General features: G+C 38.5%; 1 protein-coding gene across 2 annotated transcripts in view; it reads left to right on the top strand.

Moving 5' to 3' along the window:
* Positions 1-19,965, top strand: part of PLCG2 (phospholipase C gamma 2) — a 71,302-nt gene that overhangs the window by 28,442 nt on the left and 22,895 nt on the right. For both annotated transcript variants that reach the window (XM_076349054.1, XM_076349053.1), the window contains exons 6-21: positions 1,767-1,851; positions 2,621-2,704; positions 4,170-4,213; positions 5,423-5,495; positions 6,533-6,634; positions 6,809-6,927; positions 7,843-7,928; positions 8,902-9,022; positions 10,514-10,682; positions 12,569-12,673; positions 12,889-12,978; positions 13,996-14,174; positions 15,016-15,216; positions 16,522-16,641; positions 17,954-18,134; positions 19,477-19,545. In XM_076349054.1, the coding sequence (XP_076205169.1) occupies positions 1,767-1,851; positions 2,621-2,704; positions 4,170-4,213; positions 5,423-5,495; positions 6,533-6,634; positions 6,809-6,927; positions 7,843-7,928; positions 8,902-9,022; positions 10,514-10,682; positions 12,569-12,673; positions 12,889-12,978; positions 13,996-14,174; positions 15,016-15,216; positions 16,522-16,641; positions 17,954-18,134; positions 19,477-19,545 (1,828 nt within the window). The remainder of the gene's footprint in view (positions 1-1,766; positions 1,852-2,620; positions 2,705-4,169; positions 4,214-5,422; positions 5,496-6,532; positions 6,635-6,808; positions 6,928-7,842; positions 7,929-8,901; positions 9,023-10,513; positions 10,683-12,568; positions 12,674-12,888; positions 12,979-13,995; positions 14,175-15,015; positions 15,217-16,521; positions 16,642-17,953; positions 18,135-19,476; positions 19,546-19,965) is intronic.

Raw genomic sequence — 19,965 nt, 5'->3', positions numbered from 1 at the left:
CCCTGCTTCCTTTTGCTGCCATTGATTCCCCGCATCTTCCACTCTAGGACTTGTCCCTGTGCCCTTCACATGTCCCACTGTAATGCTGTGTCTTTCTCACTGAGACCTCGTATCAGTTCCTATCCAGAGTACCCAGTGTTTGAGACTCTGTCCTAGAACATGCAACCTAATTTCCGTTCTTTGCTATCCAAAGACAAGTTGAGCAGCAGGTGACTGAAATGGGGCTACAGGAGACAGCTGAGTTGGTGTACCAGCTTGGTGCTGCTGAATGGATGAAGTCTCACTCTTTCCTTTTCCTCTACCACCTCTCCGTGCTGCTAATCGGGCATTCCAGCCCCTTTTCTTATTCTGGCTATGACGCTGATCTGGGCACGAGGTGAGCTGGGTGACCTCGTGAAGCCAGCGGAAAACTTGTTCTATGTCTGTCTTGGCCACATAGTTTTCTGCTCACCTAGCAAGTTGAATCAGGTTAGCAGAAGGTTTGAAGAGCATCACAGCTGGCCTATGGAAGCAGTGGGACCATAGCAACAGGAGAACAGAGTGGGGCACAAGGAGAGGAGTTGGGGTTGCTTCTTGTAACAGCAGTGAGCTGTTAGATTGGCTCATCTGTACCTATGGCACATTTAAAGTGTTTGGACACCCAGCTCCTTTAGAAATCACCCCTCTCTCTGTTCATACAGGAGCTATAGTGGCATTCCCCTACCTCCTATTTCCATTTTGATGATAGGTATAGTAAATATTGTGAGCTGCTCTGAGCTTGCAGTGAAGGATGCTATGGCAGTGGCACCTAGGACACTGGAATAAAATCTGAGGTTGATGAGAAAACTGGAAGATGTGAAGAAAATTGAGGTTTTCAAAATAAGCTATTCACAGGTTTGTTTCTAATACAAAGTCTTCCTTCAACAAAAGAAGTTTGAGGTATACATCGTACATGATTTGATGTACGGCCAGAAAGTGTTGCAGCAATTAATAAATTTAGCTTTGTATATAAGTATTGCTTAAATACTTGGTGTATATAAGCACTGTGTTGTTTAAAATCTAAAATAAGTATGTCTTATTTGAAAGGTCTTGCTGTTATCTAGAAAACTTTTTTTTTTTTAAGTGTTGCTGGTATATCAGTGGACACTCTGAAACCCTGTAAAAAGGGTCAGCAGGTCTGTGTAAATGGACCTGAAAGGCAATCCTCTCTGGGAAGACTTGGTTGTGAGAGAAGGATGAGGTTATGTTCAGATGTTGCAGAAGGGGAGAGTCTTGCTGCTGTGAATCAATTTTGCCATCCAAGTGAATAACAGCTGGAGAAAAAGGTTATAATGGTAATGAAAACTGGAGCTTTTTATTTTCTGTTTCTGCTCATGTTTGGTATATCCTTGTGTCTATATTCCAGTTTCAGTGGGACTGGAACAATGGAAGAAAGGCTGCAGTTCATCTGACCATGTGTAAACATCTACATTTGAGCTGATCATCTAGATCTGATTAATTGTTGATGGAGAGAAACGGGTGTCTCTGCAGCATGGTTCTTTTCATCCTGATATGGATGCCCACGTTAATTGAAATGCCTATTTCTCCCCTCTAACTAGGAAACATAGCTAGCTTGCTTACATGTAGGTGTTATGTTTATAGAAGTTTACAGTTATGCAAGATGAGCCCTACCCAAAATGTTTCAATAGTCACGTTTTTGTGTTGATAAAAAATATATTAGTAGCTGACTAGATACAGCAGAACTGTGGAGTTTTTGCTATATTTTTTTTTTCTTCTTTTTTTCCCAGTATCAGTCTTAGAGAGTTGAAAACTGTTCTTCCCCAAGTAAACTTCAAAGTGAGCAGCATGAAGTTCTTGAAGGATAAATTTGTGGTAATTACCTGATAACTTATCTGTTTGGTATTATCTGATAAGTGTTGTTATTTCTTTTCAGGATACTGCCCATATTTTTGCTTCTTACCATGTACAGTTAAATAAATTATATAGGTTAATTTCTCAGCTTGGCTTTGCCTATATCTAAGGCTATAAGAAAATATAGACATAAATGTTCCTTCTTTTCATTGTAGGGTTGACCAAAGCCAGCATTGGGTTTTGAGCTCTGGTGCTGATACTGTGCAAGTGTATAGGAAAATGTTTTATGTTTAAGATAAAATTCATATATAAGAAAAAGAATTTTTTTGCAATATGATCAAGTAATAACCTCTTCACTCCAACTTTTGCTAATATTAATAACTTCTGAAGGTCGTTTCCATTCCTACAGGAATTTTAAATATTGCCACCTTTTCCTGCTTTCCAACTCTCCACCCTTAAAGCATACATTCTTGCTTCTGTTGCTCCAGCTAACAATGACTAAATGAGGCACTACTTCACTCTCAGTAACACAGTGGAAATGGAGTCAGGGTACAAAATGCAAGGCCAAAGATGTGGGCTAGGAGCACTATGTCACAAACCAAGAATCATTACTTGTTTGTATTCTTAAAAAAATAAATAAATTAAAAAAAATCCCAAGTGGTTAAAACAAATTAAGTTGGAGTAGAACAGAATGCGTGAGAGGGTGGCAGCTGGAGTAACAGTAACTTGTTTGCTGTTCAAATGCAGTTCGGGGAATTTTAAATTCACTGCGTGCTACTTTCTATTGTAGGAAATAGGCGCTCACAAGGAAGAGCTTAGTTTTGAACAATTTCATTTGTTCTACAAGAAAATAATGTTTGAACAACAGAAATCGGTAAGCTTTTTCATAAGTAGTCTTCATACTGTTAAACTGCTTGATCAGAGTAAAGAGTGAATGCTGATTTTTTTTGTTTTGTTTCTGTTTGTTACTAATTTTCTTTTTTCCCCATTCTTGTAACAGAAAAAGAGTATAGTACTGTACTTGATGTGTAGATAACAGTCACCATCAGCAATTGGCTTAAGAAGATGAATAAGTCATTCATGTTGCTCCTTGTGTGTTGGTAATAGAGATATGCACAGATATAATGGGGTTTCTGGGAAGAACTTTTCTTGTGAGTTTGTTCAGGATGTAGAATGTCTTTTCATTAGGCTTGGCTGATCTCTTTACTGATAGGAGCAAGGTTTTTCCATACTTGTATGAATCTTTTATCGCTAAGAACATTCTGTAAATCACGGGGATGTATCCTGAGCATCAAATAACAGCTATTCTCATCATCTCTCATGCTTGGAGATTACCAGTGGTGAGTCCATTACAAGACATGGATCAGACAGTCCTTGGGAGGCATGAATGCAGTGGAATTACATTTTAGCTAATTTATATGGGCGACTGCCTGACTACTGTTTCCACATATTCATTGCACAGATTCGTGAAGCTGGTGGAAACTGCATACGTTTAGTGACTCTGAGAGTTAGAAACCCTTTAAAACTGTGTGAAAACACATAATTTGAAATTACTTGCATAAATATCTTTGACGTGCTTATTGTTGATTCAACTTGCAGTTGCTAAAATAGAAGCTTCGATAGTCAAAGTCAGTGCTGTTTCTTTTGGCAATAGAGCTTTCTTGTGCTGTTTAAAAGTGATGCTGAAATTATTGTGTAGTATATATAGAATCTCCATTTACTGACAGGGTTTTAGTTTTGGCCATGAAAGTCTAGGTAATTAGCTTGGGCAGAAAGTTGAAGAGTAAAACACAGAATAAGGAGGCTTTCTGACTTCCTTAAACTCTTCTTGTCGCCCCTTGTGGATCATTTCAAAGAAACTCCTCAGTTTGCTCAACAACTGCTTTTGGTCAGGTGATAAGTTTCATGCGATCTGTAACTATGCTGTGCCAAGCTGGAAGCAATTTAGGTTTTATGTTCACATGAATAAATGTGATGGATGATACGTAATTCCAGTTTTTCTGGGATATCAAACAATAAAAGCTCCACAGAAACTTGACTGACTGTGTGCATAAGGTGCCTTATCAATAGCAAGTTTTTTGCCTGAGAATTGCGTGTGTTCACACTGAAAGGCCTGAAGTGCAGTTGCCAGCCTTGGCAGTATGTTTTTTCTTATGCGTTTAATTCAAAATGTGTCTTGCCAACTTGTATGCAGCTTCTCTAGAGCAGAAATGCATATATTTCCCCTTCCCAAATCAGTGGACATTATTAGATGGAATTAGATAGAAAATTGCATATTCTTTTATTATTTATCTTTTCCCCCTTTTTTGTGTTTTTTTTGTTTGTTTTTTTGTTTTAAGATTCTTGATGAATTCAAAAAGGATTCCTCTGTGTTCATTCTTGGGTGAGACTCTTCATTTGTATTATCTTTCCACATTTCCATATGGCTGTAGTGCTGCAGGATTGTTTTTTAATTACATCACTGTTTTTTTTTTTTTGTTCTGATGCTTTAGTAAGTGAAAAGAAATGATACATCTTTTTGCATTCAGAAAGGTGAATTTATCATGGAAATAAGTCCTGAATATAATTTGATAAATGTCTTTTACCTTCTGACTACCAAAATGGTATGGACTTGAACAAGCAAATTTGCCTATCCTCTGATATTACTAAGAGCTGAACAGAACTATTGAAGGACAATTTGATAGAGAAATTTTAACTTCAGTCTGGAGAGTGGTGTGGTGCACAGGCTTTGCCTAGACTTGAGCAGAATGCTGATAGTAACAGTTTCTGCATCTTTCACTTGATGGACTTGCAAATTTAAGGAAGATGTGTACAGCATGAAAAGGGAGGTCACAGGCATTGCTAACATTTTGACTGTGAATTAAACCAGTTTATCTTGGTTTTGAGTATTACACTAACAGATTAAGGAAGTTACTTAAAACGTTTGCCCTAAGTATATTGCATATTTCCTTAGCCCTTGGTCATGTCATATGAATTAAACTTTGTGAGACTGCTTAAAAGCACAGATTTATCAAGGATGGGTAGGTTATAAATACCTTATTGGTACCAGATGATGCGGCATTTGTGTTCTACAAAAGAGAAAGTAGTTGTGCCACTTTTTCTTGGTGCAGCTGCATCTTGCCTCCTTTTTCAGGAGGTGTTGATCTGTCATAGTAGATCATCTGAGTAATACATGGAAGGAGTTATTTGTGGAGGTGTGGCTCTATGATAATTTAAAAGAACAGTGTCTCTGTATGCCTCAACTAAGCTTAACACCACCCCTGTCAAGTGAATGCTCCTCATTTGCTACAAAGCAATGAGCAGAGATTTGGTACTTTTCCCAGTGAATCACTATGAAAAATACATCAGGAATCCAGGAGGCTTTATTTAAAGGCTCAAAATACAGTAATTAGATAATACACTATTACAAGCCTAACCAAAATGCCATTGAAGTTATAAAAAGTTTCTTGGTGGTGGCAGCACATTTATACTGTAAATCAAAGATACAAATCCATATCATTTTTTGCTATAACATCTGATGACACTTGCTCTGTTAATTCTTTAGCTTCACTTTCCCCTTTTTTTTTTTTTTTTTTTTTTTTTTTTTTTTAAGAAATACTGACCGTCCAGATGCTTCAGCAGTTCATCTCCATGACTTTCAGAGATTCCTGCTACATGAGCAGCAGGTGGGAAGGTTGCAGAAATTTTGAGTTCTTTTTCTTGAGGTTGTCTCACAGAATTCTATGCTCATTAAAAAGAAATGTGATGTGTCATAGAATATGATTGATGTCAGCTGTGATATTAGGCCTTGGAAAGATTTCTCCTTATTTGTTGCCATTGAAGTTCACAAGAACTATTATTTTTCATCTATATAAAGACTCGGAAGGTGCACCAGGGGACGAGAGGGTGGACAAAGTAAATAAGGTTTTAACAGGTCTCCATTTAGTCATGTAGATGAACAGACAAGGTTAGAAATAAACACTGGATGTATGTCAAAGGTGATAGCCTGGCCTAGTTACAGCTGTTACAGCTAGGTACATCTGGGGTAATGCCTTGGCCATGGCCCCATTTTAGCAGCTCTTACATAAAAAGCTGAGCTAACTGCCTGCATTCGAGTCAAAGGTAATTTTCTGTTGAATGGAGCCAGTTTGGTGACCCATACCGGCAAGCAGATAAGGATGGAGGCAGGGATTGGAACCGTGTATTCATGGTCTTCTATAATGTTATTTAGCACAGACACCATGGGAAAAAATTGTGCGATATTTGCTAGGTGCTGCTAAGCTCCAGGTTTGCAAATACGATTGAAAAGTGAGCCCTACACTTCCTGTGTAAGCTTGCTACTTTCTTTTTCTCCCTATTTCACTGTATTAGAAGGATGTTCAGATTGCACTTAGAAATGAGAGAGATTATAGTTAAGGAATATCCTTCTAGGAGGCCAGCTTTTTTCTGTGTGTGTGCATCCATCTTGTGTACATATGTAGCATGTATCTTTTGGGCCTCAAATCTATATAAAGGTACTTAGATGAAGATCTTTTTTTCCCCTCCTTAGACATCATAGAGGAAAATCTTAAGATATGTGGGTACAATAAAATCTATTGGCAGTAAACTAGCCAGGTGAGAGAGAAGTAAATCACATCTGTAGGTCTCTCTGTTCCTTATTTGATTTTATCTAGAATAACACCACTTCTAAGTTTTTTTCCTACTGTATTCTTATTATCTGAAGGAATCTTGGGCACAAGATCTTAGTAAAGTCCGAGAACGAATGACAAAGTTTATTGATGACACTATGAGAGAAACTGCTGAACCCTTCCTCTTTGTTGATGAGGTAAGATAATGGTACTTTCTAATAGTTCCTCGTGGACTTTTTTTCTCTCACTGCTAGCTCCTAGTTTGTTAATTGGGTGGCAGATCCTCTAGGCTTCTCTTGCTACATTGCTGGGTTTCTTTTAGTCTTGTATGGTAAACACATTTAAATTCAGTCTCTCTCTTTGTATTGTAGTTCCTCACTTACCTTTTTGCAAAAGAAAACAGTATTTGGGATGAGAAATATGATTCAATAGATGCGCAGGACATGAATAATCCTTTGTCCCACTACTGGATTTCTTCCTCTCATAACACGTAAGTTACCAAAAGTCCCATTGTCTATCCCTGTTCAAACAGACATAGCATGTGTTAGGAGAAAGTAATACTTCTAAATTATGCCAGGAATATACCGCACGGATGTGTGAAACCTTCCTAAAGCGGGATGTAAATGTAGCAAATACAGTTTGTGGGACTCCTTTTCCCCTTCTCTTAAGATCTTGGAGGTTTTGAGATATAATCAAGCTTAGCTGCCAGAAAACCCAAACCTGAACCCTGTTACAAAAATAAAAAGAAGCCTTGAGTTGAAACTGTTGCAGCCTCTCTGCTTTCAGAAATTTATGCTTAGTGACTTAGCTGCTGATTTCTGTAGTTTGTGTCTAATCAGCCCTTTTCCTTGACAATCTGTGGTATGGAAGCTTTTTAGCCCAAGTATAAACCTATGTGATGATGAGTTTGAACTGTCTTCAAATGAAGGGGATTTGCTCATCTAGCATTGCAATGAAAAGTGTAAAGAGAGGGAGGAGAGGTGGACAAATGAAATATTGCAGGGAATGACATAAAGTGGATATGGATATAGCTTATAGGTATATTTTGAAGTACAGGGCGTGGTATCACTCAAAATAGCCTCCACATCCCTCCAACATGATTATGCCTCAGCATGATGAGGTTTAGGTATGTTTCAAAGCTCCTGATCTGCTCTCCAGAAACGTGTCAGTTAGAGTTGGTTGATGTTTAGATTGAGCCTTTAACCTCCTATAATTTGGTCCATTCAAAAATCTGATAGCATCAGGTTCAGCAGAGTCCAGTTCTTCCATCGCAAGTAAAAAAAAAAACAAACAAAAAAACCCCCTCAATATACATTCTCCATGACAGGAGAAAAAATGTCGCCGAGTGAGTGGGAAATGGTTGAAACTGACTGCCTGTCTTTTACAATTTCCTTTTACTCCTTAGATATCTGACAGGAGACCAGCTTCGAAGTGAGTCCTCCACAGAAGCTTACATCAGGTGCCTTAGAATGGGATGTCGATGTATTGAGTGTGAGTAAAGACTTTGTGGAGTGGTTTGTAACATGCTGTCCATATAAGTAGAGTTTCCCTTGTTTACCAAGAAAGAAAAAAGAACCGAAATCAAGAACTAGTTTGTTTTCTGAAGTTAAAGTTAGTCATATTAAAAACACTGATTCCCTAAATTTGTTTTTGTTATGCCTCACTATTGCCCAATTCACTTGCTCTGATTCTTGTTACCACGGAATTTTAAGAAGGTCTTTCTAAATCTCATTTCACTGTACACCAAAAATTCAATCTTGGATCTACTATATGAAAGCATAGGATTTAAACTGGAATTACTAGTGTAGCATAGATAGATAGATAGTTTATTTCCCTTCGTTGTAATACAGACAAGCCTAAAGCACACAGGTTTTTGTAATTTGGTGCCATTTGTCATCCTGTTTAACTTGCTTTTAAGTCAGTTGATGTCTTTGTGCATTTGTTCTCCACTAACTGTGTATGTGTCTTCATGCCTGTGCTTGTGTACCTTATCAAAAAGTTTGACTTTAATTTCATGTTATTTCACCAGTTACTTCATAAAACTAGTTGCAACTGCCTGTTCAATTTGGCTAATGCAAAATGTATCTCAAATTAGAGTTTCAGGGTTAAAATGAACAAAAGAGATAAGCTGTCAACTTGCTACTTGTTGGAGTGTATTTATCCCTGGAAAATTATTGTAAACTAGTAGACTGACAATATAGCTGCCTGAATTCCTTATTTCCAGATTCCCACATGATAATGCTTTGGGAAAATTTTATATTGTATTTTATTTGTATTGCTCTTACTTAAGTGAACTTAGTTTCCTCTGTGAGAGATATAAATTCATCTAATAGAATATTTTATTAGAACATGGAAGTCTATGACTCAGTATGTGGAACACTGAAGATTTGGATGTGTTCTTTCTACTAGAGTTATTTAAGTAACTGCTTGGTCTCTCCCTTTTTCCACTGCTTGTCTTTCCTAGTGGATTGCTGGGATGGTCCTGATGGGAAACCCATCATTTATCACGGATGGACACGGACAACAAAGATCAAATTTGATGACGTAGTACAGGCAATCAAAGATCATGCCTTTGTTGCATCTGAGTAAGCTTTGATTTATTTTCCTTAAACCTCTTTTTATATGCTTAGACCTTCCTGAACTTATTTTCTCTGTAATCTAGAGCAAAAAGTAATAGGGTAATAATGACATTTGAGTAGTCTTCATTGTTGCCAAATGTAGGTCTTTAATAGATTCAGTTTTGAGGAAAAGTCCCATTACATAACAATTTGCTGCTAAGGAAGATAGTGAGTACCCTAAAGTGGTTCCCATCTCCTTACTTGGGTCTTCTTTTATTAAATTGAAGTGTGAAACTTCAAATGCTGAATAGTCTGTCTTAATTTAAAAAAAAAAAAATACTACAAGTGACAAGCAATATGTCTATCAGGTGATGTTCATGTTATAGGGGAGGTCTCAGCTGAGAAGATGTAGAATTCATAGCATGCCTCCTGAACTGATAACATGGGTTTAAATCTGCGTCTCTGCTCTGCCCTTCTATAACTTGTGCTGAGATGTCCTTAACATGAAAAATATTGCCCCAAAATTGGAAAGGAGGTAGGGCTGTCACTGTCCTCTGTTTTTCCACTTTACCAGCTGGACTTAGAGAAGCATTATTTTCTCATGTGGGACAGTGTCTGCACAGGCATATTGTGTTAATGACAACCATAATACATGATGCATTATGGTTTCAGACCATCATTACCGTGAATGCAGTGTGATGTTTTCCCTACTTGCATTAAGGGATAGGCTACCCAGAAGGAATATCGAAGTAGTTCCTGGATATGCAGGGACAAAATTAGAAAAGCCAAAGCTTATGCAGAGATGAAATTGCTGAGGGATGTGAAGGACAGCAAGAAAGACTTCTACAGGTACAATTGCAACAAAAGGAAGATTTAAGAAAAATGTGAGCCTGTTGCTGAATTGGACAGGAGACTTGGGGACTGGAGAAGACTGAAGTACTCCATGCTTTCTCTGCCTGTTTTCAGTCTTGCTGGAGCACGTGATATCCAAGGGGAAGCTCGCAGAACTAAGTTTGTTTAGCTTCGAGAAGAGGTTAATGAGGGAGCCTGGTTGCTGACTTCCCCTACCTAGTGGATGTTTATAGAGAAGATGGAGCCAGACTCTTCTCAGAGTGCATGTGAAGGAAAACAGACACAATTTTGAGGAGAAACAAATTTTCACATAATGGTGCTTTAGCACTGAAACTGTGCTCAAAGAGCTTGGAAAGTATCTTTATCCTTGCAGATATTCAAACCTTGGCTGGACAAAGCTCTGAGCAACCTGATCTAAGCCAGGAATTGGGGCTTCCCAAAGAAGTGGTTTGGGCTAGATGGCCTCCAGAGGTCTCTTCTGACCTTAACGATTCTATGAGTGCACATCTGTTGTTATCTGTTGTGTCTCTATCTCTATTCCTTTTGTCTTCTTGTTTGCTTTAAATATTTTCTTTGATCTGGGGCATGAGGGAGGGTGCTGTTTTCCTTGCCTTGCCAGCTGTAGCAAAAAGAAATTGTCTTCATTCACCTTTTTCTCTATCAAAGATACCCAGTCATTCTGTCAATTGAAGAGCACTGTAGTGTGGAGCAGCAGCGACACATGGCCAAAGTGTTCAAGGAGGTATTTGGGGATCAGCTTTTAATGAAGCCTATTGAAGCCAGTGCAGATCAGCTACCATCACCAACCCAGTTGAAAGAAAAAATCATCATCAAGGTAGGCTTGCTTTGTGTGCTCATAGATAAAACAGGAAAACAAGAGCAGGAGCCAGAAATACTACTTGGGGCTTCACAGCTTAGCTGTTAGTTTCTGTTGAGAGACAAGAAACCCCTGGCTTGAAGTGTGTACTAGTAACATTTTGCAATACTGTATGGAGTTCTGTATCACTACATATTAAAGTGCTCGCTATTGGTTTTCTTTGCAGTCAGTGTTGCTAGTTCAAGTGCCAGATGGAATGTCAGCTCTTTTCTAAAGGTCTTCCAGCTCCTGAAATGCCACTTTTAAATTTCAGCAAGGGTTCACTGCTGCAGATGCTCGTCACAGACTTCTTACACAATGTGGCCTGCTTAAAAATGATAAAAGTATGTTCGTGAATAGAAAGTTAGATTAGTGTTACTAACTTTTTTTTTTTTTAAAGAATGCCTCTCATTCAAGTGAAACCCAAAGCACTTGCAGGCTGCACACTTAAGTTGTCAGGATTGCTTGCAAACTGCAAAAATTGATGGGTGTTTACTAACTCAGTGTGATTTACATATGCAATTTAGTGAGCCACTTGTGAAACACAGAGGTGCTCCTATTAGAAAGCAGTCACTGTTAGTGTCTTACCTTCTGGGCAATACAGATGCTTTACTCGCTACTGTTGTGCAACAACATGAGGCAGATAACAGCAAGAAGACTTCTCGGATTGAAACTGCAGTAGAACTTTTTGAAAGGTAAAATTAGGTGTAGAATCTGGGGGCTGCTCATGATCTCTTTAGTAAAATAATAATTACTTTTGTCCATGCTTCAGTTTTCCAGCTCTTGTAACAGTACTGCATCCTATGTATTAAACTTCTGAACAGAAGAAATAAGGGTAGATAGTTATAAGCATACAGCTCTTGAATGTAAGACTGGAAATAATAGCACCCCACTATAAGGTGCAAAAGTTCTGTGCTTAAGTTTTTGGTGTTTTTTTTTTCCCTCCAAACTGTCTGTTGTTACTTGCAGAGCATAGAGGGGAGTTGCATAGGCACATGAATAATAACATGACAGATCTGATTTAAAGGGAATTACAAACTACTATGAGTCTGCACAAGAGAACATCCATATCACTCTGTCCTGTCTAAAAGAGCATTAAAGAGTCTTTAAATAGATCAGCACCTGCCAGTGAGCTAGTAGTGTTATTTGGCTTTTGTTTGGAAAATGTTGTCAGTAAACAGTTAGAGGCAACTCCTACTTTAGGGGCCTGTGGGATTTTTCAGATAAGCCTGTCAAATTGAAATCTACCTACAGTAGGCTGTGCAGAACTGAATGTAGTTGAGAATTACTAGATAGGAGACGATTAATCCTATCATTAACTGCAGTTAAGTATTTGATGTTACCCTTGGCCCCTTGAACTACTGTTTTTTGTGAGCACTCTCAAGAAAGCAGAACTTATCCCCTCTTTTCATAAAAGATTTCCCTTCTGCTCATTTTTCTTGTAGAAGAGTGAATTCCCCATTCATTGTAACTCTTTATCTTTTTGTTTTGGTTTTTGTTCCTTATGTCTTGCACTCTGCAGAGGGATTCTTCTTTTATCCTTCTTTCTTGGTATGTGTCACTTCATGTTTTCTGTCCTCTAAAGAATGGTGAGCTCTTATCAAACTAGTTGTTTCTTCATTGCTTGAATGATACCTCTACTAATTTTTTAACCTTTATTATGAGATTTAAATTTTAAAGAAAGAAATTCCAGCCCTGTTGCATAAAGCCTTGTGGAACAGCTGTTGTTATGGTAATGACAGAAGGAGGCTGTGCAATGGAGGGAAATACTTGCAGTAATACTGAGTGTGCTGAAATACTATGACCAGTTTTATATATGATTCTGTGTGAGTGTATGAATGTGGTGGGTTTTTTTTGTTTTTAAGCACAAAAAACTGGGGCCAAAGGGAGACATTGATGTGAACTTGGAAGACAAGAAAGAAGAAAAAAAGCAACAAGGAGAACTTTACATGTGGGACACAATAGAACAGGTATAGTTTATGTGACATTTGCTGCAGTTTGTTTCTAGGTTGTGTAATACTGGAAATTTACATGAATTTTCTCAGCATTTGTGTAATATTGTCAGTTGAACAGATGTGAATGAGGGGAAGAAGGTGTTTTGTTTATTGTTATACCTTGTTTTGAAATTGTGATTAGTGAGTTTTCCTCTGTCTTGTTAATGGTTTTAATATCTCTCAACTTTTAGAAATGGACTCGGCACTACTGTGCTATTGCTGATGAAAAGCTTTCATTCAGTGATGATATAGAACAGAATGCTGATGAAGACTCATCAAAGGTGATGGCTATGTTTTGTTGTTTAAGCATGTTCTTTTTATTCTCTCAGATTATTTCAGTGTCTATAGATGCGTATTTTGTATGCCGATGTTGAAATTGTAGAGGATCCGTGTCAGATAACAAGTGTGTCTGGAGATACAAAACTTTAAAAAGGGTCTTTGCCAAGGTATTCCAGTTAACCATATTTTTAATAAAATAACTTTTTCCCTTGGCTAACTGAGGACTTGCAAAGAGGAGTACAAAGACAATGAAATACAATTTTGGTACTTAAATGCTAATGCTGATGCGTGCACTGACAATCAAAGTCATTATATGCCTTTGGCTAAGTATTATTGCTATTCTCAAACTAGTCAGTATGATGAACTAATGTTTTGCTGTGTTAGTAATACAGCACACCTCTTACACAGTGTGGGTTGTTCATTTCACATTTGCAAAGTGTTTGTCACAGGTGAGCATGTATGACTTGGCTGTTGTGCACGGTAAAGCAGAAACATGAGGCTCAGTAAGGGTTGCAATAGCAGTCACGTTCAGCGTGGTTTCTTGTTCTGACCTTTTGGGTTTCTGTGCGCGCTCTTTCGTTGCTAACATGTATGTGCATGGTTCAGAGATGTCTCTGCACATGCAGAACATTTTACCCATTCACCTAGATGTTAATGTCAGTAAAATAATTAATGTGTAAGGAAGAACACAGATGAATCCTGGAAAAAGTTGTGAATTAGTAGTAGGGTGTTTTGCCTTGAAAATATAAATCGGTGTTTGCATTGCTGCATTCTTTCACTTTCTGTTGATTACGTATTTGAATAAGGCTGAAGTTGATCACTGCTCCAAAGAAATGGCTTGACTGGGGAGGAGAGTCAAGGGTGACTATAAAGGTGATTGGCTTGTTTGTGGAAGGATGGTTCAGGGCTAGGAAGAGCTGAAATCCTGAAATAGTAGACTGTTATATCAATAACAAGTACTTTGTTTCGAAATCATAAAATTAGAAATGCACTATAAAAATTCTTATTTTCTGGTCTAGGAGGTGAAACGTACTGAACTGCACTTAAAAGAGAAATGGTTCCATGGTAAAATGAAAGAGGGGAGAACAACTGCTGAGAAACTGCTCCAGGAATATTGTGCTGAAATGGGTGGCAAGGATGGGACATTCCTAGTTAGGGAAAGTGAGGCTTTCCCTAATGATTGCACCTTGTCATTCTGGTATGGTGATTGTCATAAAAATTTTATGTGGGTTTTGTTTATGGCATTGCACAAAAATGTGTGTATTTTTCAAGTATGCATTTATAGCTGAGAGGAAATAGGAATAAGGAATTTCTATAATTACTAGAATGTTATTGATGGGATTGTGAAAGACTACTTTCTAAATTGAACTTCAGTGTAGCATAGTGCATTTTGGCAGAGTAGGCTTTATTTGAAGTGTTACAGTTGTCAAGAGAGGACTGACTGGTTTGATCCTCCACCCCCCCACCTTTTGTAGTGCTCTGGCAGGATGTAGGATTTGTTATTTCCTCAATGAGTGGGCCAAAATTTGATCTTTTAATTTAGGGATAAATTACTGGTTTCTACACTGAAAAGGTAGTCTCGTGAGTGTACCTTTATTAGCAGAGATTGATCTTTTCGATGAAAGGATCCTCTAGAGGGCAAATAATAAAGAATTTTTCAGGTTTTTTTTTTGTTGTTTGTTTTGGTAGTCTGTTTTTTTTTTTTTTTCTTCTTCTGGTTGGGACATTATGAGGAATAGTGTATCAGATGGATTTCTGACCCAGAGAGCTGTCAGAGCAAATTTTGCAGGGAGTAAGTGTATGCCAGATTTTAAACCATTGTGGATTGAAAATTATTAGTTTCAGTCCTGTAATCTTACTTGTCAGGATTTTTTTTTTTTTTTCTGTTCTTACTTCGGTTGTTTTACGAGATGATACAGATTTCTTGCCTCTTCGGAAGCTCACCAAGTGGTTGACCAGGAATGGGTGAGGAAACGCTTCAAAAGAAGAAAACCTGTTATAAAACCTTTCTTTTCCTTATGCCCTCTTCCTTTCTTCAGGAGGTCAGGTAGAGTCCAGCACTGCCGGATCCGTTCTTCAAGTGATGGGGACACTGTGAAATACTACCTGACAGACAACCTCACTTTTGATAGCATCTATGATCTCATTCAACACTACAAGGAGGCCCACTTGCGATGTGCTGAATTTGAGCTGCGTCTGACTGATGCTGTGCCTAATCCCAGCCCTCATGAGACTAAAGAGTACGTACAGCAGAAGGCAAGCACCAGCATTGTTATGTCAGTGTCCTTTGCATTTTTTTAGATGGTCTCAGATTTTTGCATAGAAAATTCCCTGGATTCAGAGGAGCACACCTGGGTGTTGCTTGTCCGCGGATGTCATAGGAATAGGCTTCCCTGAAAGATGCTGAGTAAGATCACTGACTTTGTGAGAACCTGGTACAACAGAGAGCAGTCACTGGGAAACCAATTTACTAGCAGCAACTAGGAAAATCAGTGAGAACTGTAATGCTGTGGAAGTGTGCCAATTCCTTCTTTCTCTGCTCAGTGTTTTACAACACCCAGTGGGTTGGATTAGCTATTTAGTAGTTGACTGTGGTCTGGCAACTAAGTGGTCATGGTCTGTGCCATCTGGAAACTCTATTACTGGGGCAGTGAGCCCAAACAGTTACGTTTTCCTAATCCCGCCCTCCACCTCACCCCTGTCAGAGTTGATTAGGCTGACTTCAGCCCATGCTGATAGGAAGTAGTATAGCTTGGTGTTTATATCCAGCTGGTATTTGCCTGATGTAGATCCTGGGCCGAGCTTGCTCTTGTTTGCTGGCAGAACACTGTAATCACTGCCCTTTGTTCTGTTTTCTTTGCAGTGAGGAAAAAGTAAATCTGCTTTGCATGTGAAATATTGATCTGTGACTTTAAACTTCTTTTTTTGTGTGTCCCTCCCCCCCTCAGGGTCTAGGAGTCACTGACCACCCGTAGATAACTTTGGAAGCTAGTGAGAGGGGAGGGTAGAGTTTAAGGGTTAGGCTTTCCTGCCTTTCTGTATAAGGTGGAGATGTACTGCCAGTACAAGAGGCCACAGCTTCACTGATGGCACATTAGGTCCAAGATAGGTCCATCCCTACAGTGAAAGATAAAATCAAGCTCTGAATAAAAGAATTCAAATTCCTGGTGTTTTTCTTTTGTCTGTGTTTGGGCTTTTCCTTAAATCTACTATGTCAAAACTGAATAAACTGCTGAAAACTGAATGGCAGACTAAAAGCAGGATCCAGTGCCTTTGTTTCAGGAAGAAATGCAGATTTATGTTTTTTGATTTCAGACAGACAAGGTATTCTGATATATTCTTGATGCTTTCATCCAAAATAAGCTGCTGTGTTACAGTGTTTCGTAATGAGCTGCTGTCATAGGTGGCAAGATGGGGAAAATCTAATGCATAATTTTTTTTGTAATGTTTGAAACTATTGTTAATAACACTGCCTGTTATTCTTACTGAATGACATTTGACAAGCTTTGTAATCCTTTGTCCATTTTGATTTTTAACTGTTGTAGTTGGTACTATAGCAACTTGAGTCGTGGAGAGGCAGAGGACATGCTGATGCGAATTCCTCGAGATGGAGCCTTTCTGATTAGAAAGAGAGATGAGCCTGATTCATTTGCCATGACTTTCAGGTAAGAAAAGACAGATATGACTACATTACCTAGTAGTCCAACAATGTTCTGTTTTTTCTTATTTAAAAAATACTGTGGTCTTTTTAGAGTCATAAAATTCTTGCTTTCAAACTTTGAGTAATTAGCATGGTTGATTTGAGCAGCAGGTCCACGTATGACAATGTGTACAAGAGTTAATTTGTGACTGGAATAAACCTTTATGCCCAAGAATATTTGGGCACTGACTGTCCCTTTCTTCCCATGCAGAACTGTGCATGGCCCTTCTTCACTTCCTTGACACTCCTTACTACAGGGTATTATTTTGAAGTTTTCTTTGGTGCTGGTTCAGCAGTGATTCTAGGTCCCTAGAAATCCTACCCTGTCATATAACTGACCAAAATGAAATGTCAAAATGAAATTGTCGGCTTTTCTTGCCAGGGAAAATATTTTTGAAACTGTGGTTCTTGCAACAACATTAATAAAATGTATAGAATTGTGGTGTTCTTCATTGTGCCTTCAAATCAGATTGCGTTTCTCTGAAAATGCATATTTCTGCAACATATAAAATTGCTTTGGAAAAACAAGTATTTGTTTTCCTCTTATTTACATGCCTTACTGTGTATTGAAGATGTCCAGAATTCCCCAGTTCCTTCTGTACTTTGGTTTGAAGCTTTCTGCTGTTACCAAGGTTGATATTGAAGTAACTTGAGCTGCAGCATCTCAATAAAACCATTTCACAGTGGGGAAAACAAGAAGTACCACAACTTCAGCAGCTTGAAAAGGATGCAGGGGTCTTCTGTGGGTGGAATGGTTGTCAGTGTACGGTTTTACTGTTACCAGTGCAAGCATGAACCTTGTGTTCAAGCACAAGAGATTTTTTTTTTTTTTTTCCTTTCAAAATTGATTCTTGTAGTTATCAAAATGATTATAGGGAAGAGACAGCTAGTCGTTTTGAGGGGAGTGTGTCTATCACTTAGGGACAGCAGCAGATCATCATCATCAGATTCCAGAGAGAATCCCAGTCTGATCAGAGACATTTGTGTTAGTATGAAGATGACACAATACCTATCTGTAGGGGAAAAAAATAGGGAAATTTAATCTAAGCAAAAACATGGATTTGTCCCAAGGCCCTGTACGTTGTAGAAAAGTGAGAATGTCTTTTTGTGAATTTAATCAAGCAACTGGAATTCAGTTTGAATAAAAGAGGCTTTGGAAGAGGGAGAAATTATTTCATGTGATTAAGACGCACAAAGCAGTTTTGGTCCAGTTTACAGCACTGGTGCTCTCACTGCAAGTACCGATACCTTTTACAGCACCTGCAATTGTTTCACAGAGCGGAGGGGAAGGTGAAGCACTTCCGAATTCAGCAAGAAGGTCGCCATTTTGTGCTTGGAACTTCGGCCTATTTTGAGAGTTTAGTGGAGTTGGTAACGTACTATGAGAAGCATCCGCTGTACAGGAAAATGAAATTGCGTTACCCAGTGACTGAGGAGCTTCTGGAGCGCTACAGCACGGTAAGTGATGGTCTTTGTATGAGTGCCAGTTGCTGTAGCGGATGGAGTCCCAGATCTAGACCTGGGTGTGCTGGTTTTGGTTCTTGGCTGTGGTAGATGACCTTTGGGGGAGGTTAAGCAGGTAGTTTTCTTATCTGTGAAATTGAGATGGTTATACTGACTTTTCTCACAAAGGTTTTGAGATATGTGAAGGAAAGAGCTTCATCTTTGATTACAGGTCAACTCTTGCCTTCCTCATGATTTCATTAGAAAAGCTGCCCTGTGAAGTAGGGGATCATTGCTCTGCTAAAACAAGTTTTTGATAATAGTCTCGCCTGCAGTTGGCCCTGTCTTCTGTTGCTGGAGTGGGCAGAGATCTTAAAGTGATTGTGCAGATGCCAATTGCTAAGCATTTCAGAAAAACCAAAATATTCTGCTGTGCCTTTTGTTCTGGACGGGCAGTGGTATTCGCTTCACCGCACTGGAGCCATCTCAGGGATGGTGTCCAACTGCCTTCTGTGGTAAAAAGTGAGAGGTACCTCTGAAGACTCACTCTTTGAGATAAGCATGAGGAAATCTGCCCAAGAGATATTTATCTCTGTCCATTGACTAAACTAGGGGCCTGGATAATTAGCTGAGGATAGAGGCCTACTTTCTGGATGGATGTGTTCCATGAGGAGAGAGCTTTGCCGAGGTAGCTGGCTTTTGAAAAGCCTGAGGTGCTGTCTTCTGTTTTCAAATATATGTCTGTTAGAAGCTGCAGAAAAAACACATCTGTCATGTTTGAGGAAATCAAAGTCTGGTTTTTTTGTTTCTTCTGGGGAGACTAAGAGTGTGAAAAGATTTTAGATCTCAAGATTTTTTATAATGTTGTCTATAGCTAAGGTTCTGTATCCTAGGACTGGGTCCAAATGGGAACACAAGGAGAGAATAAAATGAAAAATATGACTGTGTATATTGTTTTAGAATTTTTATCTAATAGTGAAACCAATACTGAAACTAAAGTACTGTAACACAGAAATCAACTGTAGGTATCGTCTTCCCTGGTTGCACATAGAAGGGTACCTACAATCTTAAAGCTATTTGACTGGTTAAGAGATACCTTTGTGAGGTATTGCTGTTTCATTGTGTTTTACTGCTCATTAAACTGAGGCATAGACAGGTTAAATAACAAACTCATGTTCAGCTATGTTCAACTATAAAAATGAGCATAACATAGGTGTCTGGCTTCCCTCCTCTTCTGGTTGCCTGTGTATTGTCAGAAGGGTGGTTTCAGCAATGAATTTTCTATTAACATTAAGTACTTTTACAATTTTTGATTCCTGTAACTTCATTAGTTTTTTTTCCTTCTTCCTGTTTTTAGGAAAAAGATATTAACTCCCTCTATGATGTCAAGATGTATGTGGAACCCAGTGAAATCACCCCTACAGTGGTATGCTTAAAGAGAGATACTCACACTTACTGTAGACTTCTGAATATTATGAGACTTGTTTGTTGATTTCCTGTTAGCAGTAATGAAAAGGATAATTGAAAGCATTAGGCTGCTTGATTTATGGGGGACTGGACAGCAGAAATTTAAAGGGTGTGAATTTTTTCTAGCATCTCTTTAAAATTTGTACCCACACGTTTTCTTGTGTGCAAATCCTGTATTGATTCATCTATACTGGGAATTTGGGCTCTTTTTGCTATTGAGTCTGTGGAAGTGATTTGATTTGGCATGCATGCTTATGCAGGTATGCCCCCAAATTAAATAACTTACGAGAAGATTAAATTTGAGAAGGCCAAATCTTCATGGAAAGAAAGTGCAATATGTAAACCCCAAGTGTGCATGTCTGTGCAGGTCTGTGTTTAT

Source organism: Aptenodytes patagonicus, chromosome 11 (genome assembly GCF_965638725.1).
Source record: "Aptenodytes patagonicus chromosome 11, bAptPat1.pri.cur, whole genome shotgun sequence".
Lineage (NCBI taxonomy): Eukaryota > Metazoa > Chordata > Aves > Sphenisciformes > Spheniscidae > Aptenodytes > Aptenodytes patagonicus.
Note: the sequence above shows the minus strand (reverse complement) of the source record. Positions and strands in the feature narration are given on the sequence as shown.